The sequence below is a fragment of the Melospiza georgiana genome, chromosome Z (assembly GCF_028018845.1).
Source record: "Melospiza georgiana isolate bMelGeo1 chromosome Z, bMelGeo1.pri, whole genome shotgun sequence".
NCBI lineage: Eukaryota > Metazoa > Chordata > Aves > Passeriformes > Passerellidae > Melospiza > Melospiza georgiana.
The window spans coordinates 50180204-50200723 of NC_080465.1; the positions used below are offsets into that span (position 1 = coordinate 50180204).

Here is a 20520-nt window from a genome sequence, read left to right on the forward strand (position 1 = left end):
CGCGCGGGGCTGCGAGTCCCCTTGAAAATCCGGCTTGTAAATTGCCGTCCTCAACACTGTACTCTCAGGTTTTGGGCAAAGCCCCGGCATCTCCCGCCTTCGCCACTACCCGTGAGGTGAAGGAACCTGCGGGGCCCGGCCCGACACGGGGAGCGGGCCCGCGGCGCTCCCGGCCAGGCCGCAGGGGGCGGTCCGGGCCCGGCGCGTCTCGCCCCGGCGCAGGCGCCGCCGTGGGCCCGCGGCGGAGGGCAGCTCGCCCCGGGACGGCGGCTCCATGCGCTGCCAGGTAGGTGCCACCAGCCGGCGACCCCGGGGCCGGTCCGGCCGGAGGCTCGGCCGGTGCCTGGCAGGGCGGCAGGGCTCCCGCTGCCCCTGGCCCCGATGGGCAGCGGGAGCGGCCTGGGCGGCGGACGCGGATCCGCGGTCACTCACCGCCCGCCGCCCTCTCCCCCTTCCCCACCCTGTCCTGACAGCCGGGGCAGGAGGGACGCGGCTGAGCCGATCGGCATCGAGATCTTGGCGCTCTGGTTCCGGGCGTGTGCTGGTGTTTTGGGAGCGGTGTTCTGGGTAGGCCCCGCGGCCCTGAGCGCTGTCTGTTCCCCGGGCAGGTCTCGGTGCTGTATTTCGCCAGGAGCGCGGAGCTGGCGGGGCTGCGCTGCGAGACCCTCTCGGTGCCACGAGAGATCACCTCTCTGCAGCTCTGGGAGGAGATCGTCAAGGTCCACCCCAGGTATGCAGCAAGTTACCCTTGCGGTACACTTGAGGCACAAAGAAACGTGGATTTGTAAAATTTTTTTTTGTAATGCAAATTCGGTATTTAGCTTTGGACTGGAACACATAGCAGTACTTCAACAGCACAAAACCAATGGTCTTACCTTCTTTTGGTAACCCTAAACACTAAATGTTTTGTACAGCTGGAAGTGTCGTAGCTTTTTGTATACACCAGGAAGGCCCAGGTGCAGGAGATGTACCCAAATCTGGGCCTGAGAGTACACATGGTCCATTGTCCGGGAGGGCTGTGGTATGGTAACCTGAAAACTACCATGTTATTGGTCTGTGGAGAAGGTGAGATGTTGCAAGGAGAGATCATGCAGAGCCAGGACGATAAATAAGAAATAAATTATAGTATGTGGGTATTTCCAATTGCTTAGGTTAGACATTAGGAAGAAATTCTTCATTGAAAGGATGCAAAGATATTGGAATGAACTACCCAGGGACATGGTGGAGTCACTGTCCTTGAAGTTTTTTAAGGGAAGATTGGACTTTGTGCCATGGTCACAGAGTGCTTTTCAAACTTAATTGATTCTGTGATTAACTGTGCTGTGAGCCGTTGGTCTGAGCCTATGGCACACTCTGCAAGGCAGGTCAGGAAGGGAACTGAAGCCCCCAGAGGCTTCCAGCCACTCAGCCTGACACAGCAATTATGGTCAGCCACTTCAATGCTCTGAAACATGCTGTTTGCATTTCATAAGGAGTCTGGTCCTGAGAAAGTACTGTGTATGCTGTAAGGGTCTCAGTAGCATTGGTGCTCTTGGGGGAGTTAATAGAAATGTCCCCTGTGTTTAAAGCTGAGGGAAGGTGCTCAGTCCTGTCAAGAATGAGTCTGATGGACAAAGGTGGGACACCATTTTGGAGAGATAGAAGGGGATAAAAAAAAAGAGTAAATTATAAAAGAGGTTGTGGTCCTCAGGATTTAGTGCTTAGTGCTCTGGACTTACCATAACTTTGGACTTAGATGTTCAAGTCTTTCTTTAGTAAAATGCTCTCAAACACTGTGAAAAAAAATGAACTGTTTAACATTGGTATCTGTTTCCAAGTGAGAAACTCTTCACAAAACACTGGACCAGGGACCTTTTCCTCACAGAGAATTGAAATAAAGTGTGTTTGGGTGCTAGAGGCAGTAGGGAATGCATATATTTTACTTTGCAGCCTTTTCGTCTATGTCAGAAGCAGCAGCAGCACCGTTGGTCATTTTGCTGTAATTTGTCAACTTTGTCCTTTTATGAATGATGACTTGGGGCAGTAGAATTTTCTGGAAAAACTCAATGTAATTGTAGGGCATTGACCACAGACTTCTATTCACATTGCTAATGGATATTCAAATTACAGTTTGAGCGTACTTGACTGTGCTTTTCTGTTCGACACATTTTCCCTAACTAATTAGCTTGCAAGGGACTTTAATTAGAGCCTGCCCTTCTAATGGGCACTTCAGTTTCATGGTAGTGCAGAGTCCTTTAGTGGCTTGCTTTGCTTTCATACAATCCCTCCCTTCAGTCTGTTCTCTGTGCTACTGTGTTTTGCTCAGCCTGTGCCTTGACTACTTTTGTCTATCTAGCTGGTAGGAAACAAGATGATTTTTACTTGTACTCTTTTGGTCTGCTTACTTGTTTCTAGGTAATACAGCTGAGCTGGTTATGCCAGATTTTTTAGTCTCAAAGAAGAACTGTTATCATGCCTTTGAAGCAAAGTGAAAATTTTCCAAGATAGAAATCCATTTTAATTTAAGTGAAATGTACATTTTTAAGTTAAGTCTGTAGTTAGAAACCATAGTTATTTAGCCAGACTGCAAAGCCTAATCTCAGTGAAGTTACTTCAGTGAAAGACAGAAATAAAGAGAAAGAGACAAAAGATGATAGAAGGAGTCAGAGCCTGCTGTAAAGGCAAGTCAACCTGACCTCAAATTTTTTTCTGATAAAAAAGAACTAGTAGTAAAAGTAAAACGAAACCCATAAAAATGAATATGTATGAACCTATTATGAAACTGTATGCATATGCATTTAAGAAAAAGATAAAAAGAGACCTGAAGTTCTCAAAAGTATGCATGCCGTTTTTGAAAAGAGCAATCTCCACGTGCGTCCAGGGCTGTAATAAACATACCAACTTTACAACTTTGACAAAGTTGTAAAGTTCTCTTCTTTTCGCCGCAAAACATCTGAAGTAAAATGCAATTCTTTTTTCTCCTGTCTTTCTTACTGCTATGGCCCTCATGCTTGCTATGTAATTGTACTTAGTCATAGAAATGATTCCCTGCCTCATGATATCCAGAGCTATGGACTCTCACAGCAATATCTCACATAAAAAATATGTAGAAGATCTGCCAGAAGACGCATCACATTTGCTCTCTTAGTTCTGTGGCCATTCCTTATCAATAGTAGGTTTCAGACCTGTAAGTACAAAAGACCCAAAGTCTCACAAAGTCTGAGCACGCACAAGAGCAATTCTCTGACTACTGAATCTTCATGAGATCTTATGAACACATACCACAGTGCTTCTTGATGCATAAGAAAATTGCTCCAGTCCTGCCAGACTGCATCAAGACAGTATTTCCTTCTAATCCCAAATTGGATAGTTGCTGCCTCTTGAGTTACCAACTTTTTTTATTGTAAGCTTCTGAAGTAGGTCTGGTATGGATTGGTTTTGTTCTAACATAGGCCTATGACAAATCCAATTCCTGATTTCTGAAAATTATACTGATCTAATTTCTTTTTAGCCATTACAAGAAAATCCAATATTAGGAGGTGTGTGTTTGTTGTATTTTTGACAGTGTCTTGGACGTGAAGTTGTGTAAGTCTCAGTGGTTTTTACCTCAGCTGCCCAATACTGGGCACCAGTTTGCTGTTTAATGAAATCTCATGGTTAGATGCAGACATTGTCTGGAAACGTATTTGTGCTCTTTCCAATCCCCCTCAGGCTTGCTCTCATCCGGGATCAAGTGGTGTTTGCTGTTCGGCAGGAGTACGTGCTTCTTGGAGATCAGCTCCTGGTCCTGCAGCCTGGAGACGAGGTTGCCATCATCCCACCAATTAGTGGAGGCTGAACCTGCCCAGGTTCTGTTAGGTAGGTATCACTTACTGCCTAGTTTTCTGTGCAGTGTAATCTTGTGCTAAAATACCTCATGAATTCTGTGTGATGTTATAGGAACCTTTTCTTGTTTAGGTCTGAAGATGTGATTGCAATTCTCTCCCTCCACCCCAGTACTCTTTTGAGAAAACCCAACTTGTGTTTCCATCTGGTGAGTGCAGTGGTGCTGAGCAGAAACTATAAGCCAGTGTACCAGTAAATGATTAACTTGTATGCAGTAAATGGAAGACATTTGCCAGAGAGGTCAGGCATTGCTTTGAATCTGGGTTTTAGGTCTTGTTACTCTTTCCTGGTTGTTTCTTCCTACCAGTGGAAACTTAGCTTGCTTAAACAAGATAATAATGAAAAATTTCCTGCCGCTTTTAAACAGAAAAGATAATAAAGTAAAAATAATTGACTGCTACTTAGAAATTTTGTTAGTTTGTGGCTGTTAAAAAGGTGTCCTTAGAATAGCTTCATTTCTTTGCCCACTTTGAAGTGTCAGTCCATCTATTCACTGCAGCTTGTTCCATTGCTGCTGATCAAATTACTTCTCATTCCTAGGTGATCTAATGACTGGCTTCTACTCAGATAAGTTAGAAGTGTCTTCTGTGTGGCTGTAACAGACTCATAGTATGAGGACCTGAATGTCCTGGAGAGCATACTCAACTTTAGGATTAGAACTCTAATCCATGTTTATCAGAAATCTTTGTTTTTAACTGTTTGATTTGATGAGATAAATAGGAGGGACTGACAATATCACCACAGATTTACCAGCACTACACAGTGGTCTGTGCTGATTGAATGTACTGTTGAACCGGGGCTTTGGACTAATTATAGTTTTACCCCACTGTACTAGACTTTCCTATCAGAAAGAAATATGTATGCAATAAAACCAAGTAATTGCTTGTTATTTGCAGTTAATATTCTCTCAGTGAGGCTGCTGAGAAGTGAATTTCACATGTAGACTAGTCTCTTGGGCAAACAGATAGTGCCTTGTGTTGTGTATAAATTGGGGCATGGATAAAAAGCAGTTCGCTGATGCTGGCATCTTCAGGAACAACAACAGAGTCTATTTGGTTTCAGTTTTTCTATTGTGATATGGAAGAAAACGAAGATGTGCCAAAAGATTTTATCAAGCTCAAGTCTGAAAAGCTCTCTGTAGATGAAGTGTCAGAGCTGGTTGTTTCACCATACTGTGGGGCAGTGTCTCTGTTCATTGGTGAGTTTAATATCTGTGAGCTAAGTCGCTAGTTATGTTACTAGTCTAATAAATGTAACTTAGGTTGTCCACATCCCAGACTTGTAGTTCTCAGATAAATCAGTTCCGGGTCTGAGTCCGTTATGTTTAGAAAACAGGTTCTGAATTAGTAGAGCAAGACCATGGCAGCTCTTAAACAGCTGCCATGGGCTAAAGTGGTGTGGAGCTTTCTGGCTGATATGGCTATCATAGGACTAAACAGAACAGTAGCTCTGGAGTAGAGAACTGCCTGGGAGTTGTTCCCCTGTCCCTTGTTCAGAGTGGGAAATGGAGCACTGTGGCTCTGACAACCACATGTCCACACCTGTATGTGAGGTTCTGTAACTCAGGTCTTAGTTGAAAGTGGAGTACTATTCTACCAGTGAGCTGGTGAAGGTCAGGCTGATAGCTCTATATAGGGCTTAATGTATGTGGCACACATGTGAAACTGCTTTGTGTTTAAACCTTAGTGCTACTAGGTTCCTAAATACTGGGAATTTTAAAATTATATGGGCAAATGCCATAATAACCTTATATAACCTTACCAGTTACCACAGAAGATGTCCCAGCCTTGGGTATTGTGGGCTGAAGATCTGTGTAATGTGTAAACTAAATTCTCCCTTTTATAGTAAAGATTTATCTTGTTCAAATAATCTCATTATGCAGCCATGATTAGGGAAGTTGTTTATATGTGCACAGTGCTGACCTTGACCATAGCAAGAGATCCTGGACTTTTCCTCTATATTAATGTAGTATATAATGTGTATTATAAAGATACAATATGTATTCATTTGCCCATTGCTTTTAGCTGATAAATCATTTTTGTTTAGGTACTACAAGAAATAATTTTGAAGGAAAAAAAGTGATTCACTTAGAATATGAAGCATATACTTCAATGGCAGAGACTGAAATAAGGAAAATCTGCAGAGATGTTAGACAGAAATGGCCTTCAGTCAAACATATTGCAGTGCACCACAGACTTGGGTACGTATGTCCAGACCCCATTCTTCTGCAACTGGAATATCAGTTCTTGTCTGCTGCATGGCTGTGCTTACATAGTTGCAGAACCCGCAAGAGTGTTTACAAACCATAGTGCAGCAAAGCTGGCTGCAGGATCAAGCTCTTGCTCTGGAGCTAAGTTTCAAAAATTTTGTTTTCAAAAATGTGTTTATTGGTAGGGTTTACTGGAGTCCACACTTAGCCTGGAAGGATCTTTCATGCTGATGTGATATTTTGAAAGTGGGGAGATATTTCACTCCAGGGAAGGGGAGGCTGTTAGTTTATTTTGTTCTTTATTTTTTAAAGGTGTGAAGTTGGCAGCATTTTCTTTTTCTCTTCTCTCTCCTGTTGAGGGGCTGCAGAATGTTCTTATTGTCAGATTTTAGTCTATTTATGCTACAAAAAGTCTGGAAGCTAAGGCTGTGGGGCATGGTAATTGCCAGCCATGCTTGTGAGAGAGCCTCCTGTTGTTCCTTGAGTCTTGGATAAGCATTTTCCTTTTGATTCAAAATGTGTAATACTAGTGTCTGACATACTCTTAGGCCCTCCCAGTTCAGAGAAGATTTCTTGCTAAAACTAGCAGGATTTGCAGAAATCCTGAAGGAATTTGGGATGTGATTGTAAAGGGTAACTAAGATAAAAGGCCTGAGGGGTGGTTTCCCTAGATTTCCTCTATAGTCAGCAGAGGGGGTGGCTGTCATGAGGGCAGGTCAAAGCATTTAGGCTGAGATTTCTTCCTATAGACTGGGCTGAAGGAGTCTGACTGTAGAGGGAAGATTGGGGGGCAGATTTTGGGAGTGCTACAACTGCAAGGAGAAGCACAGAACCTTGTGCTTCTCTTAAGTTTAACACAGCACACCAAGTAGGAAACTTGAGAATCTAAAATCAGAATTCATCAAAAATTTGATTTCATTACAAAATCTGCATAGTGTGAGGCAATTAATTTCTTCTTTCACAAATTCTTATGCAAACTGAGATGATTTCTTAGGTTTTTAGGTAAGAACTGGCTGTTCTAATTTGTTATTGTTCATTATTAAGCCAGCTTCCAATGAGTTTCCTATGCATTGTTACAAGTTAGCAATTTCCCCCTCTTAATTCCATAGGCTTAATTTTAAAAAAAGAAAGAATAGAAGAAAAAAGCCTCTGTCTGGTGGGTTTATTTATTCTAGAGTGTGGAATTCTAACATCTGGTACTGATTTTGGTTATGGTTTTCTTTCTTTTAAAAAGTGCATAATCTTTTGGATGTGGTTTGACACTTGCTCAGTATGAATGAGTCAGGAGAGCATGTGGCCAGAATACTGACGTGACATGGCTACAACTTTTGGGTGCTCTTGATGCTAAGTGTTAGCTAAAGCTGCTGTTGTTCCTCTTCTCTCCCTAGTGTGGTTCCAATAACTGAAGCAAGTGTAATTATTGCAGTCTCCTCTCCGCACAGAGCAGAATCCCTTGAAGCAGTGATGTACTGCATCAATACCTTAAAAGCATCTGTTCCTATATGGAAAAAGGTATGTTTAGGGACAAAATCAAATTTAGGCCTGTGCTAGTCTTAGACATCTGGGCTGCCTTAGCAGTGTTCCAGGCTGTAGCAGCTGCTCCTGATGGGTTGTCAGTGTCTAGCACCAGTGAGTTTCTTCTGCTGCAGCCAGGCCCATTTGTGGCAGGTAGAGCATCTGGAAGGTTCTCCTGGACCTGTACCATCTAGCTCCTCTTTATTTTGAAACCATCCTAGGGTGAAAGCGAAGGAGGTCTGAGCTGTCCTCTTTTGAGTAGCAAAACTCAGTTCTGCACAGGCTTATGGAAGAATTTGAGTCAGCTTTGCTTTGGACAGCATTGCAGTTTGGAAGTAACAGGAGCATTTCTTGCCTGTCTGTTTGCCCCTCATTGCTGTGGCCATGAGAAAGCACAAAGCACTAAGCAACAGCACACAATGAGCAGAAGTCCCAAAGCTTTATGGGCACACAACAGTGTGTGGAGAAGCCCAGGTCTAGAAAGGGCCTCATTGTATAAATTCAGTGTTGCATGCGAGTAATGAGCATTATCTCTGCCTCCTCTCCCTGGCAGAACTTGGTATGTGGTTAACAGTGATATTCCACACATTACTTCACTTTTTTGATACCTCCTGAGGAGATGGAAGTTCTCTCAGAATAAATAAGCAGGGACTCAGAATTTGCTGCTTAGGACTGGACTGCTGCTGGTAATTCAGTCTGTCCTTAAGATCTATTAGTAGTGTATTTAGTGTATTAATGTAATTTTTATTTTAATATTGACATTTTGTTACATCTAAATTTTTGTCTTAAAACAACGGTACAATAGGTTAATATAGCATCATGAATGCTGTGTACTCTACAGCTATTATATAATTTCTTCTAGATCTCTTTGTTGAATTGACTTCAGCTTAGGTGGGCCCTTTTAAATTCAGTGGGGATCAGCCTGGGGTTCAGCCAAGTTCATATACTCTAAGGGTGTTGCCCTCTCTTCTGCTTGCCAGCCAAGTGCTGTGCAGTCCTGATGTGATCAGTAAATGATAGTGGGATGGCTATTCAGCTTGGCCTGGCTTGTAGCTGTATATAGCAGACTCACAACATTTCCCATTCTTTGTTTATATTACAGGAGATTTATGAGGATGAATATTCTTGGAAAGAAAACAAGGAATGCTTTTGGGCAAATTCAGAAAAATAATTGTACTTCTTTGAAAATAAAGTGTTACTCTTCCTAATGAGCATATTTACCTTTGTTTTTACAGAGATTCTCTGTTTCTAAATGGTTCTAACAGATGTTTCAATTTCAATAATTTAGTTTGGACTGAGTGAAATGAATGAGGATTAATTAATTACTGTCCTTTGGAATTGCCTTTGTGTGCATTTTTAACATGGAGTCAGTTTTAAAAAGAATCTTCCCTAAAATTCTTTGTGGCAAGGTATTTATCACTACTCTGTGATAAATACTGTTCTAATTCTTTTACCTTGGTAGTCTGTGTTCTCTGTCTGCATGACAGGTCACCACAGGACAATTGCATTTTTTTCAATCTTAAAGTTCAGAGAGGTTTAATTTTATACGACTGCAGACAAAGTTTGCAAACTTTATGCTATTTTGACATTCTTCTAACATGAAAGCTACTTGAAGTAGATAAACTATTTTAGTGCAGACAGAGGAGAAAATACAAACTATACCCCAGAGTTATTAACTTTTTAGTAGTGCTTATTTTTCAGTAGCTCTGTCTCACAGATTTTTACTGTGCAGCTGATACTTTGAGTCCATTGAATTAAACAATGTGGATAGGGATTGATACAAAGTTAAAGCTAGTACTCTACCAGCAAAAAGAATTGCATTAGCAATAACATGCCAATCTGTAACTACTTAATGATGTCTAGACAAAATTTTGAAGGGACTTTTTGGTTGTGTAGTTGTGTGGTGCTGCAGGAGGAAAAACCCAAGCCAGCTATTACTACAAATACACAACTATAGTGTAATTAGGTTCAGTAATTTGACTTAATATGTGTGGGGATTAAAAGTCATCAAATGGAATAGTTTTTCAAAGAAAAGGGAGTTTTTTGAACTTACTGCAATTCATATATGTATTTATATTCACATTTCAGATTTAATCTTATTACAGTTTTTCTCTTGTTACTGTTTCGAAAACTAGTTAAATGAACTGACATAATATGCCTGGGTTCTCTGGAAATATTGGAGTATGTGTCTGAGCAAGGTCATTTGATTTGTTATTCTACTGTGCCATGGTAGTATTTAGATGCTAATAGTTCAAACTCCCATTGTGTATGGCACTTCTGCTAATGCTGGGTGTTAGTGCTAGTGCTAGTGTTATCTAGTTGTCATTATCAGTGTAGACAAGGTAGATACAAGTGAAGGAAAATAAGGTAATGCAAAATGATTTGCTCAGTTGCTCATATATATGTTCCTATATCATATATAGTTATTTATAATTCAGGTGCAAGGTCGTACTCCTGAGTCAGGGCAATCCCAATCACAAGTACAAGCTGGAGGGAGAATGGATCAAGACTAGCACTGGGGAGAAACACTTGAGGGTATTTGTGAACAAAAAGCTCAGTATGAGCTGGCAATGTGCACTTGCAGCCGAGATATCTGGCTCTGTCCTGGGCGGCACCGAAAGCAGCAGGGCCAGCAGGTCAAAGGGTTTGATTCTGTTCCTCTGCTGTGCCCTCAAGGGACCCTGCTGGAACACTGCATCTGGTTCTGGAGCCCCCAGTGCAAGAAGTTTTGTTGGAATGAGTCCAGAGGAGGACCACTAAGTTTATCAGAGCACTAGAACACCACTCCTATGAAGACAGGCTGAGAGCTGGAGTTTTTCAGCTTGCAGAAAGCTCCAGAGAAACCTTACATCACCTTTCAGTACCTAAACAGGGCTTACAGTAAGTTTGGAGGGGGAATTTTCACAAGGACAAGGGGGAATGGCTTTAAGCTGAACTGAGGGTAGGCTTGGATCAGATAATAGGAATAAATTCTTTACTCTGAGGGTGGGGAGGCACTGGCACAGGTTGCCCAGATAAGCTGTGGATGCCCCATTCTTGGGAAGGTTCAGGGTCAGGCTGGACGGGGTTCTGAGTAACCTGGTCTAGTGGAAGGTGTCCCAGCCTATATCAGGATGGTTGCAACTTGATCTGTAAGGTCCCTTCCAACACAAACCAGTCTTTGATTCTGTAATCATTACATCACATACTAGTGAAGCTTCAGCTGTATATTGTATTTTATTGTGTCTGCAAAAATCTACTAACAACTTCTAGTTGCACAAAGTAAAATGGGGAAAGTAGGTCATGATCGTTTTTTTTCCCCCAGGGATTTTAATCACTTTTAATACTTAGTTACTGTATCTGAATTAAGCAATTTTAAGGAAACATACAGCTTCAGGCAGAAACATTGTTAAACTGTGATTATTAAATTATTGATGTACTTTCCTCAGTGGAAGTCAGGCCTTCATCTGCAGGACAGCAGCTGCTCTTTGCATGTTTACAGATAACACATTCTACAAACCATGTGGGCCTTATTATCTAAGCAGAGGTGGTCAAGTACAAGACTGAGTTTTCGGTTTTTTTGGAGGTTGGAGAGAAGCCCTCTGCTGTTTGAATGTCATTTTTCCTGGGAATTGTACAGAATACTGAGCACAATCACTTGCCTTGTGAAAGAATTATTTTTCACTTTAGAAGAGAAAGAAATACATGAGCTTTTTCATACGTGGTGTTCATTTTTCCATGTTTATGTTTGCTGTTACTATGCAACTAATTAGTGTATTAATTTCACAAAAATAAATGTTAGCTTGTTTTTCAGTGGATATTTTATGAATTAAGTAAAACTTATGCAGTGGTTCCATACTAGTGTTGTGCTCTGATACAGAAAATCTATAGTATATCTTTGTTACCATTGTTAAATTCTATTTGGGACCCCATGATCAGGGGCAATTCCTGAGTTGCAGTAGTGTCTCTTTAGTGCCTTTCTAGCACTGCAGTCTCCTGGAAGATTTTTCCAGGGTGACCTTAAGTGCACCTTCCCCATCAGCAATGCAGCTGGGAAGAAGGGTGCAGAAGAGAGAATAATTGTGTACTTCCCCACAGTGACCAGGAACAATGAATGGAAGAGATGTTGTACTGAGTCACAGCTGAGTGTTACAATGTGTGTATGCTGCCATGGTAAAGACAATGAAATGTCATTTTTTGTCCCTAGCTGTGCATGAGGCAAGTACTGCTTTGTTCTGGAACAATGATATATCAGTCTTGTGTAACTTTGGGTTCTTCAGCTGGCATGTAAAAGCGAAATGGAAATGTTTCTGGGAGGGATGGTGTGCTAATTAGAGGTAAAATGTATCTCACTGAAATTTAAGTTCATGCTCAGTGTTCTGCCTCCCTCTGTAGGGCTGCCCTCTCTGCTAGGGCAGTATTATCATAAGAGGGCAGATTACTGTATTCTAAGATAAATGCTTAAGCTGTGTCTGAAGTGTCCCAGAAGCATTTACAAATTGCCAGGCCAAGGGATGAATCCCAGCAGTGTCTCAATGTGTGTTAAGAAAAGATGTTGTTGCAATTCTTGCTGTCCACACATGCAGAACTACAGTGCTGGATGAGGGCTACTCTGTGTTATGGTGAGGTCCATTGAGTGGGAGGATAGACAGCTGCAGATCTGTCTACAAGGAAGACCCAGCTTTCTGGGATGAGTCCAGCTGTTTCTCTTCCTTGTCCAGAGTAAAGGCTAATCCCACCTCTTCATGAGGCCAGCTGTGTTGAGTTGGTGGCTCTGGTGCATAGAGCAATGTTCCCAAACACAAATGCTACAGACCCAGAGGGTCACCATGTGATTCCTGTAGATATCTGCCAGATGAGGGCTGTCTGTGGAAGTGCATGTCTTCAGAGCGATAATTTGTCCTACTGAAAAGATGCTTTAGTCTTGGCTGGCAAAATTTGAATACACTGATCCACCCCTTTGTCTGGCTGAACATCCATGTACCAGCACTGATTGATTTTAAGAGTTTCCTTTCCTGATTTTGAGCCTTGTGCTCTGTTCTCAAGCTCAGCCTGATGCATACGATGAAAACAGCAGCTGATGGATTGTCATGGAATAGTGAGGCGGGGGAGGAAGGGGTTGTTTTATAAGGGGCCTCCCCAGGAGATGGTAGCCAAGAGATGGCTGAGCTCAGGTGCTGCCCATGCTGGCAAATACAGGCCCTCACTTTGGCTGTTGCTCATGAAAGTGGCACTGCTGCACTCAGGAATGAAGCCTTTAGATGCTCAACTTTGAACTAGATTTTTGGCCTTTCTCTCTGCTCACTTTATGCACAGCTGTTCCAATAAGTTGTAGTTTTATAGAGTAGCACATTCATTTGTTGCTTCAGAAGCATTAAAAGGAAGAACTGGTAAATCTAATTATTAACAAATTAGATGTTAAAGCAGACAGTGCTGCCCTTTCCCTTTTAAAATGCTGTGAAAAACAGCCTTGAGCATTAAATGCCATTAAATACAATTAACTGTCCTGTGGAGGTGATTGAAAAGAGTTCAGAATAGACTGATGACTATAAATTACCAGTTTCTTTGAGTACCTTAGGCCAGTTTTTTGAAAAACAAACACACCATAAAGTTTGATTGTATCAACTTACCATAAATTAGCACCCCGATCTATCTTTGTAGCAGTTCTTTCTATAGAAGTTCCATTTTGACTATTTTAAGGGGAAAGTACATTTTAAAAACTGCTAGCATACTAAAACCTGTGATTGCATACAAATAATTGACTGATTAACTGAGAACAAAAAGGTTCACTTAAAATGTAGGACACTTTTTTAAAGCTATGAAAATGTACACTTCATTTACTTTCACAGGCAATAAAAAATTGAGGTAATTAGCTATAGATTTTGAGATGCATTTTCATACCTTAATTCTTTTAGTCTTTAATTTGCAATCTTTTGTTGTAGTTCTGTTTTGGATGGGCTTTAACCCCAGTCAGCAACTCAGCCCCACCCAGTCATTCACTCACACTGCCACTAGTGGAATGGGGGAGAGAATAGGAAGAGTAAAAGTGTGAAGTCTCATGGGTTGAGATAGAAGTTTAATAGGGAAAGTAAAATCTGCTCATGCAAGCAAAGCAGAACAAAAGAATGCATTCACCACTTCCCATTGGCAGGCAGGTTGAGTCAAACTCAGAAAAGCAGAGTTCCATTGCATGTGACAGTGGCTTGGGAAGACAAACACCAAACACTCCGACTGCCTGTGGTCAGTTGTGGGCAGTTGTCACATCTCTGTCCTTTTCCCACTTTCCTATGCACCCCCAGCCTCCTTGCTGGTGAGGTGGGGTGAAGAGCAGCAAAGGCCTTGAACCTGTGAGCACTGCTTACTGACAGATAAAACATCCCTGAGTTATCAACAGTTTCCAGCAGAAATCCAAAACACAGCCCCATACTAACTACTGCACCTCTGCCCCAATCAAAACCAGCACATACATAAGTCGGTATATAAGGAATCTAGCTCGTAATTCTGCAGACAGTTAAGACTTGCTGAAAGACGGAACTTTGTGCCTTAAGATTTGGTTTATCTGATATTCTATGATGGAAGTGTCAAAACTGGTAGCCTGAAACCTAAGTGTTTATGTACCACTGGTAAAAGTATGAAGTAATTGGAAGTGGAAATTAAAAGCTATGTAAAAATGTGTAGTTTTCAGGTGGTACTTTCTGACAATATTGTCTTCCTGTCATCTTTCTATTCATAGCCAAGTTCCTCCCTCTCTTCTTTTGCCACATTGTTCCTGCTGAAAAGTTGAATTCAGCTTTTCCAGCATATGGTGGGGTATAGCCAGAGCCAGAGTTGTGAAAAGCTACTGCTGACCAATTCTGTAAATAGATAAAGTGCAGAGACTGGCAGAATGGGATGTGATTTTAGATAGCAGTGATAATAAGCCCATGTTTATAGGAAGGCCTGGCCATGGTAACGTTTTAACACCATCTACTCAGCTAGAGCTTTACAAATATTTTGCGCTTACGTGAGCTGGGTTACAGTACAGTACAGCTTACTGGTTATGTTTCACTCTGGACTGTGATCTGCAAGACTTCAGGTGCAGTGTCTTTGTCTACCTAGCAGAGTCAAACCCTCAGGTTCTCACTGTGTGCTACTGGGACAAAGCCATATCTGGCCCCATTTTATGCAGTGCTTTTTCAGTAGCACTGGTTCTCTTTAGGGTGCTGTCTAAAAATAAATGAGTCTGTGTTCAGCAGTAGTCTTGGGTTTTATTGCAGTAATGCTGTTAGGCCCTCAGACAGGCCACCACAGTGATACAGTCCCTGCTCCCACAGAGCTTACATGCTAGCTTTTAGAAGTCAACTTTATTATAAACTCTCTCGTATATTCCAATTTTATACATAGGCTCACATGAAACCTGCTCAGATTTTGGACTTGATTCTAGTACTTCAGGAAATCAGCAGCTAGATTTCAAGACCAGAATCAGATATAACTTGAGTTTGCTGAAGGTATTGCTGACTTTTTTGCTGCAAGCACAAAGAGAAGTACATGCTGAAGCTGAAAATTTCAGGGTATTTAAAACATGCTGCTTTAAAAAAGTAAACTTAAAAGGAAAAAACAAACCAAACCCTTGCACACAATACAAAATATACATAATATTTCCAGTATTATTTGTGGTTGTGCCAACTTAAAAGTGCAACAGACTTAGCCATTACAAAAACTGAATATCCATTTAAGTATTAATTGTAAAAGAAAAATAAACTAGTAACTTGGAGTGGTTAGGTTAGAATACAAAAACCTTACCCATTGCTATGTCTCCCCTTTATTTTGGAAAAGCAGTATTGTGTCCAGGCTGGGAAGGAGAATTATATTGTCCGTGTCAAAATATAACCCAGTGAAGGCTAGTGAATTGAATCATTGCTACCTGATTGATAAACTGTTAAATCCCCAAAGAAGATGCATATTTGATATTGACCTGCACTTCCCACTGAATGCAGAAGAAGGAAATCTGGGTCAAGGCCTGAATTGCCTGGTAGGCAGCACCAGAAATTGAAAATTCTACCATCTGGTGTATTGTGAAATTCCCTCTCTGCTCTGGAGTGCATGACCCTGATTATGTAGGAACTTCCCACATACATGGCTGTAGGCATTATTTTTTTCTGCACAAGTTTATATAAGAATTGAGGCAGACAAATTTTTTCTTTCTACTCTCAGAGCATTTGCCCTCAAAGTTTATAATTACAAGTCAGGAGCTTATTCTTTAGATTTATGCAATTGATATTTTTTCCCCACTTTTTAAATATTTGTGTTGGTCACAGACTTAGCTGATGGCAATAATCTTGTTTGATAATTGATATAAGAATCTGAATTGTTTTTCAGAATGTTAGAAAAACCGCAACAAAATGTCCCAAAACATAACATTTCATAGATACAAAATAAATTCAAAACACATATAAAACTACACTGAGCATAATCCAGCTGTTGCTGCAAATGAAGCTGTTATTTGCCAAAGACATGGTTGGCTTTTGACTGATTAGCTATTAAAAAAGACTGAGTAAAACTTTCAAACGTGCTTAAGCCTAGTCCCTCAAAAAATAATGGAAAAGTGCCTAAGCATAATTACAAGCCAGCTTTGGGGGGAAGAAACCATGACTTCGTGTTCTCAATCAGGCACATTTGCATGTTTTACTCTACAAGTAAATCACCTCAAGTTGCAGACAATCTCACTTGCATGGCAGCATGCATACAAAAAACACACACATCTTCTCTCACAATCAATTTTAAGTGTAACTGACAGGCATGAGAGAGAAAGGCAAGCAAAAGGCCAATTCCCCTGACTGTTACCAGTCTTACAGCATGGGCCTTGTATAAGACTGAGCTTTCATTATAACCAGGCAGCGTAACAGCATGTGATAAACTTGAGGTGTGTAACCAACACAAAGTCACTCAAGTGTTGTGCTCAGAGCTCATTCCAAAGCACTACAGTACTTCACTGTATAAAACATAAGTTAACTTCATCAAGACATGAACAGGTAGGACCAAAAAAAATGTGGTAGGTAAGGAGGTTGTACTGAACTTTGGTCTCCTGGAGGGCACTGAGATGCTAAAGAAGTAAGTGCAGTAAACATTTTACAGAGCTTAGATCTTCACTATCCCCTTTTGTAACGTGCATAAGTCCTCAGTCAGCTATCCCCTTTAGTTCACTCTATGCTCTTAGTCTTGCAAAATCTTTCAGTACAGAATTAAAGGCAAGATCTTGACTGTCTTTTCTATTTATGTCAAAGACCAAACTGATATCAGAGGGACCGAGAGTATAAAGGCCAGCATAACAGTAGTAGTGCTTCTCAAGATGAAAATAAGTAATAACATTGCAGAGAACATGCTGTAAGTGATTATGAAATTCATATTTTCTTCTCAGGAAGAAAGTATGCAGAAGACAGTTATACATACTATTTGACAATACTTCCCCAAAACAATATCCTTCAGTAATTTAGTTGTGACCTTAGTGCAAGAAATAAGAACTTTTGGAAGACTTTGCCCAACCAGTTGTCCTGTAGCATCCAGACAGACATCTTCATACACAGTTCCCAGTTTATAGATTAGTTAAAGCAAAGGTTTGCTGGTGGAAATTATTTTTCTAAAACAATAAGGATGGAGCTAGTCAATGAAAAAATGACTTTTCTTCTCCCAGTCTGGAAGCAGTATTCACCACACATTCATCATCAGCTTAATAGAAAATGTCCTTTAACACATGTGGTACTTGTCAACTGAATTACCAAGTGATGCTGTTCCACAATAATCTGAAATAAATTCTTCTGTTTCACTCTGCAGTGGATCAAGAGAAGGGCTGCTGGAACAGTATGTTACTGTATACTCCGGACCTGCCAGTTCTAAGGGTTAAGTTTGTTTGAAAGGCAAAAATTTACAAGAAAAGGCATTATAAATCATTTTTGAAAAAACCAAACTGTCCTGCAGTTACTCTTACAATAGAGTAGAATCTGTAAAATATTTCATCTATAAAGACACTTTCATTAAAAATGTTTAAATGTTACTAAGCTTTAAGGCACTCCAGCTGAAGAACTGACTGATCACAACCACTATTGGTGGCTCAGATCTCCTCTTTATCCATGTAACTCATCTTCAGTCTTTGTCCTTTGTGAGTTCTGCAATTTCATCGACATCTTCTATATCCTGTGTCATTTTCTCGTACTGTCTCTTGAAGAAGCCAAGCTGTGAGAAGTATTAAAATAACACCACATTGCAGTCAGTCATTGATAATTGCAGTCAGTCATTGATAATTCATTGCTCAGCAAAACTAGATACTGTGATGGTAAAAATGCACCTGTGTGCACGCATACACTATAGAGTTTGATTTGTAGACAATTCCTGCCTCTAAAATGAAAGGAGGTGGGCCCTAAACTCCTACCTGGTGCAACTGAATGCTAGAGCAGCAGTGCTGATTAGCCAGTTTTCTCCCTGCTGAGATATGGACATTTCCATGATGCCTTGGTGTGCCAAGAAGCACTTCAGACACCAATGCCCTGGCACGCAGAAAAACTTTCCCCTTTTTCTATGTAACCTTTGTAATTTACTTTTTGCCCCTGCCCTTTCTTTCCCTTTCTTTTGTCTGTTCTTTTGTCCAAAATATGTCCTCTCTCACCTTGTTCATAATCCCCACCCTTGGCCACTGGGAATATCATGGGTGTTCAGAGCCCAGATAGGATATTATGGAAGGAGGCAGACAGTATTGAAAGGAAAAAAAGTAAATGTCACAGCCCCTGTTTTGAATGATTGGCAGGTGATTTAACATCTTCATCTTACCGCTTTCTATAAGGACTCATTTCATAAACCCTTCTTAAATATGTCAAGGGTGTAATGTCAACGCAGTATTATTCATACCACCAAACTGCAGATGTGGTTTTGTTTCACACTAGAGAAGAGAGATTCCAAAGAAAACAGCCCAAATATATTTATCCCTTTCCGGTTTTAAGATATAAGTACCAACTTACTTTCCACAAAACAGCAACCAGTACCAACAGCAAGAGGAGTCCAGCCAATATGCTGCCAATCACAACACCTACTGGTACCTCAGCTTTCTCATCCGGCTTCATTATTGTAACTGGGATCTGAAACAGAGAGATTGTGTCTTAGGGGCTCGTGTGAACTGCAAATAAGGTAGGATTTGTAAACCAATGATCAAGAATGCCTGGACTGCACCTATTCCAGGATCAGTGACTGGAATGCACCAAGCAATTGCAGCCCTTTCACTGGTGCCCATGGGTGTCTGGTTGCACTGTGGCACACGGCAATGCCAGCTAGGGACTAGAGGCCCTCATCACTCTTGGCCATGCTTAACAGGCCAATCTCTCTTGCCAGCTGCCTCTCCATTAACAGCAGGCCTTTCAAAGGCCTACACACCATTGCTGTGTAAACCAGCCATGTTTACACAGCCCTAAAATCAGACTGCTGGAGGAGCACTCCTTTTCACCAAGCGTTGTCAGAGCCCGTTATCTGTGCTCAGCAGCTGTAGGAGGCAGCACTAATCACTGAGGCCAGACACCATCACATCTGCTGAAATTCCAATCCTCCTGCTGGGCAGATGCCTCAGTCTCCTTTGCCTGCTCTTCCTATCTTCTGTGAAACAACTAATGACTTGACAGATCTCATGGTGATCTGTGTTCTCCTGGGTCAACTGCAGGGATTTGCTGCAAGATGTATAGGTCAAACAGGAGCACCTCTGGAACACCTACATCTCCTGAACCACAAGCAATACCAGAGAGCTCCCAGAGGAGTATAGAGTGTCTGGAAGCTAGTTTTCAGGTGATACCCTATCTAGCTGTATTAGGTATAGCCAAATATATAATTACATATAACAGAGTTTCTTGGAGAGACATTGCTGTAATATTTATGAACTGTCAAATTTTTGGATTTAATGTTGGAACAACATGCAGTTAGCTGAAAGTTTTTTTTCCTTTCTGAAACATGATAAAACAAGTCACATTGGTTTATTTTCTCAGGGTGGTTGTTCAGTGCATTTGTCTGGAGTAATTTAATCTTAAGCTTTCTGGGAAACTTGCACTGGACTGACATTTCAGTGATTTAAGTAATTTCTGTTGGAAGGCTCCAGTGTTGTGCTAGGTGTGGTTATGTGTATTCATTTCACCAAGGCAGAATGGCTTTGTGTATTTTCTAACTGAATGGCCATAGCGATGATTCTAGCAGGTTAACATTCTGGCCTCCAGCTGGCAGTCCTTTCCAAATTGGAAAAAATGTGAAAGCTTTTACGTAAAAATACCTAAGCAGCTTCCCCATGTAGCATCAAAAGGCAATATTCATTTATTTGGCTAAACAACAACCCAGTTCATCCAATGTAAGAAGCCAATTTCATATATGCAGTTTGCCTAGTAATGCTTTCTGCATTAGTTAACAGTGAAGTGGCACTATTGGAAAGGAAAATTGATGCCTAACAACAAATTATCTTTCCTGAAGTTAAACTGTGGTCAGTAAGACACCATGAGACTGGGATTCAACTCATCTGGTGTTTATCTACAGCATGGTTCCTTGACTCCCAAAGGAGGACAGACTTTTTAAAGAGCCTAATTCACCCTAGTTATTTTCAGGATCAAATTTAGGATGAGATGAACTGCATTTCAGAAATACCTGTTCTTTCCAGGGACTAGGTATATAGAATATGGATGAGTAAGGCAGATATTAAATTGGATGTATCCTACTATATCCATTTAAATTAACAGGGTAAGAAGGGAAATAAGCTCTGTTTGCTTCTGTACTGCCTGTTCCCAAGGAAGTGTGAAGGGCAGACTGGGTATCCCTGTTGGCCTGACAAATAGTACCGTGCTGGGTACTGACTGCAAGTGTCAAAGTGTCTGCTCTAGGGAGAATGTACCTTCACAACCTGGCACATTTACCAAGACTTCTCACAGGGCACTAGATTGTTGAGTAAAGGTCAGGCTGGA

The 20520-nt window shown here is 41.2% G+C and overlaps 2 protein-coding genes across 9 annotated transcripts in view; one reads left to right on the plus strand and one right to left on the minus strand.

Annotated features, from left to right (window-relative positions):
• Window positions 1-204: 204 nt before the first annotated feature.
• Window positions 205-20520, plus strand: part of MOCS2 (molybdenum cofactor synthesis 2) — a 121300-nt gene continuing 100984 nt past the window's right edge. For 3 of the 7 annotated variants that reach the window (XR_009115886.1, XR_009115887.1, XR_009115884.1), the window contains exons 1-3: window positions 205-286; window positions 609-730; window positions 3691-3837. Coding sequence is in view for 2 of the 7 variants with exons in the window: in XM_058043346.1 (XP_057899329.1) it covers window positions 4942-5062; window positions 5911-6064; window positions 7462-7585 (399 nt within the window). In the remaining 5 variants the exon portion in view is untranslated. Of the gene's footprint in view, window positions 287-608; window positions 731-3690; window positions 3838-3918; window positions 4013-4926; window positions 5063-5910; window positions 6065-7461; window positions 7586-20520 lie in introns of those variants that run through there. The other 4 variants (XR_009115885.1, XR_009115883.1, XM_058043346.1 and 1 more) reach the window with 4 other exon arrangements.
• ITGA2 (integrin subunit alpha 2) overlaps window positions 9910-20520 on the minus strand; it is a 72121-nt gene continuing 61510 nt past the window's right edge. For both annotated transcript variants that reach the window (XM_058043343.1, XM_058043342.1), the window contains 2 exons: window positions 18556-18672; window positions 9910-17776 (listed from right to left, as the gene is read on the minus strand). In XM_058043343.1, the coding sequence (XP_057899326.1) occupies window positions 17687-17776; window positions 18556-18672 (207 nt within the window). In that variant the 3' untranslated portion in view covers window positions 9910-17686. The remainder of the gene's footprint in view (window positions 17777-18555; window positions 18673-20520) is intronic.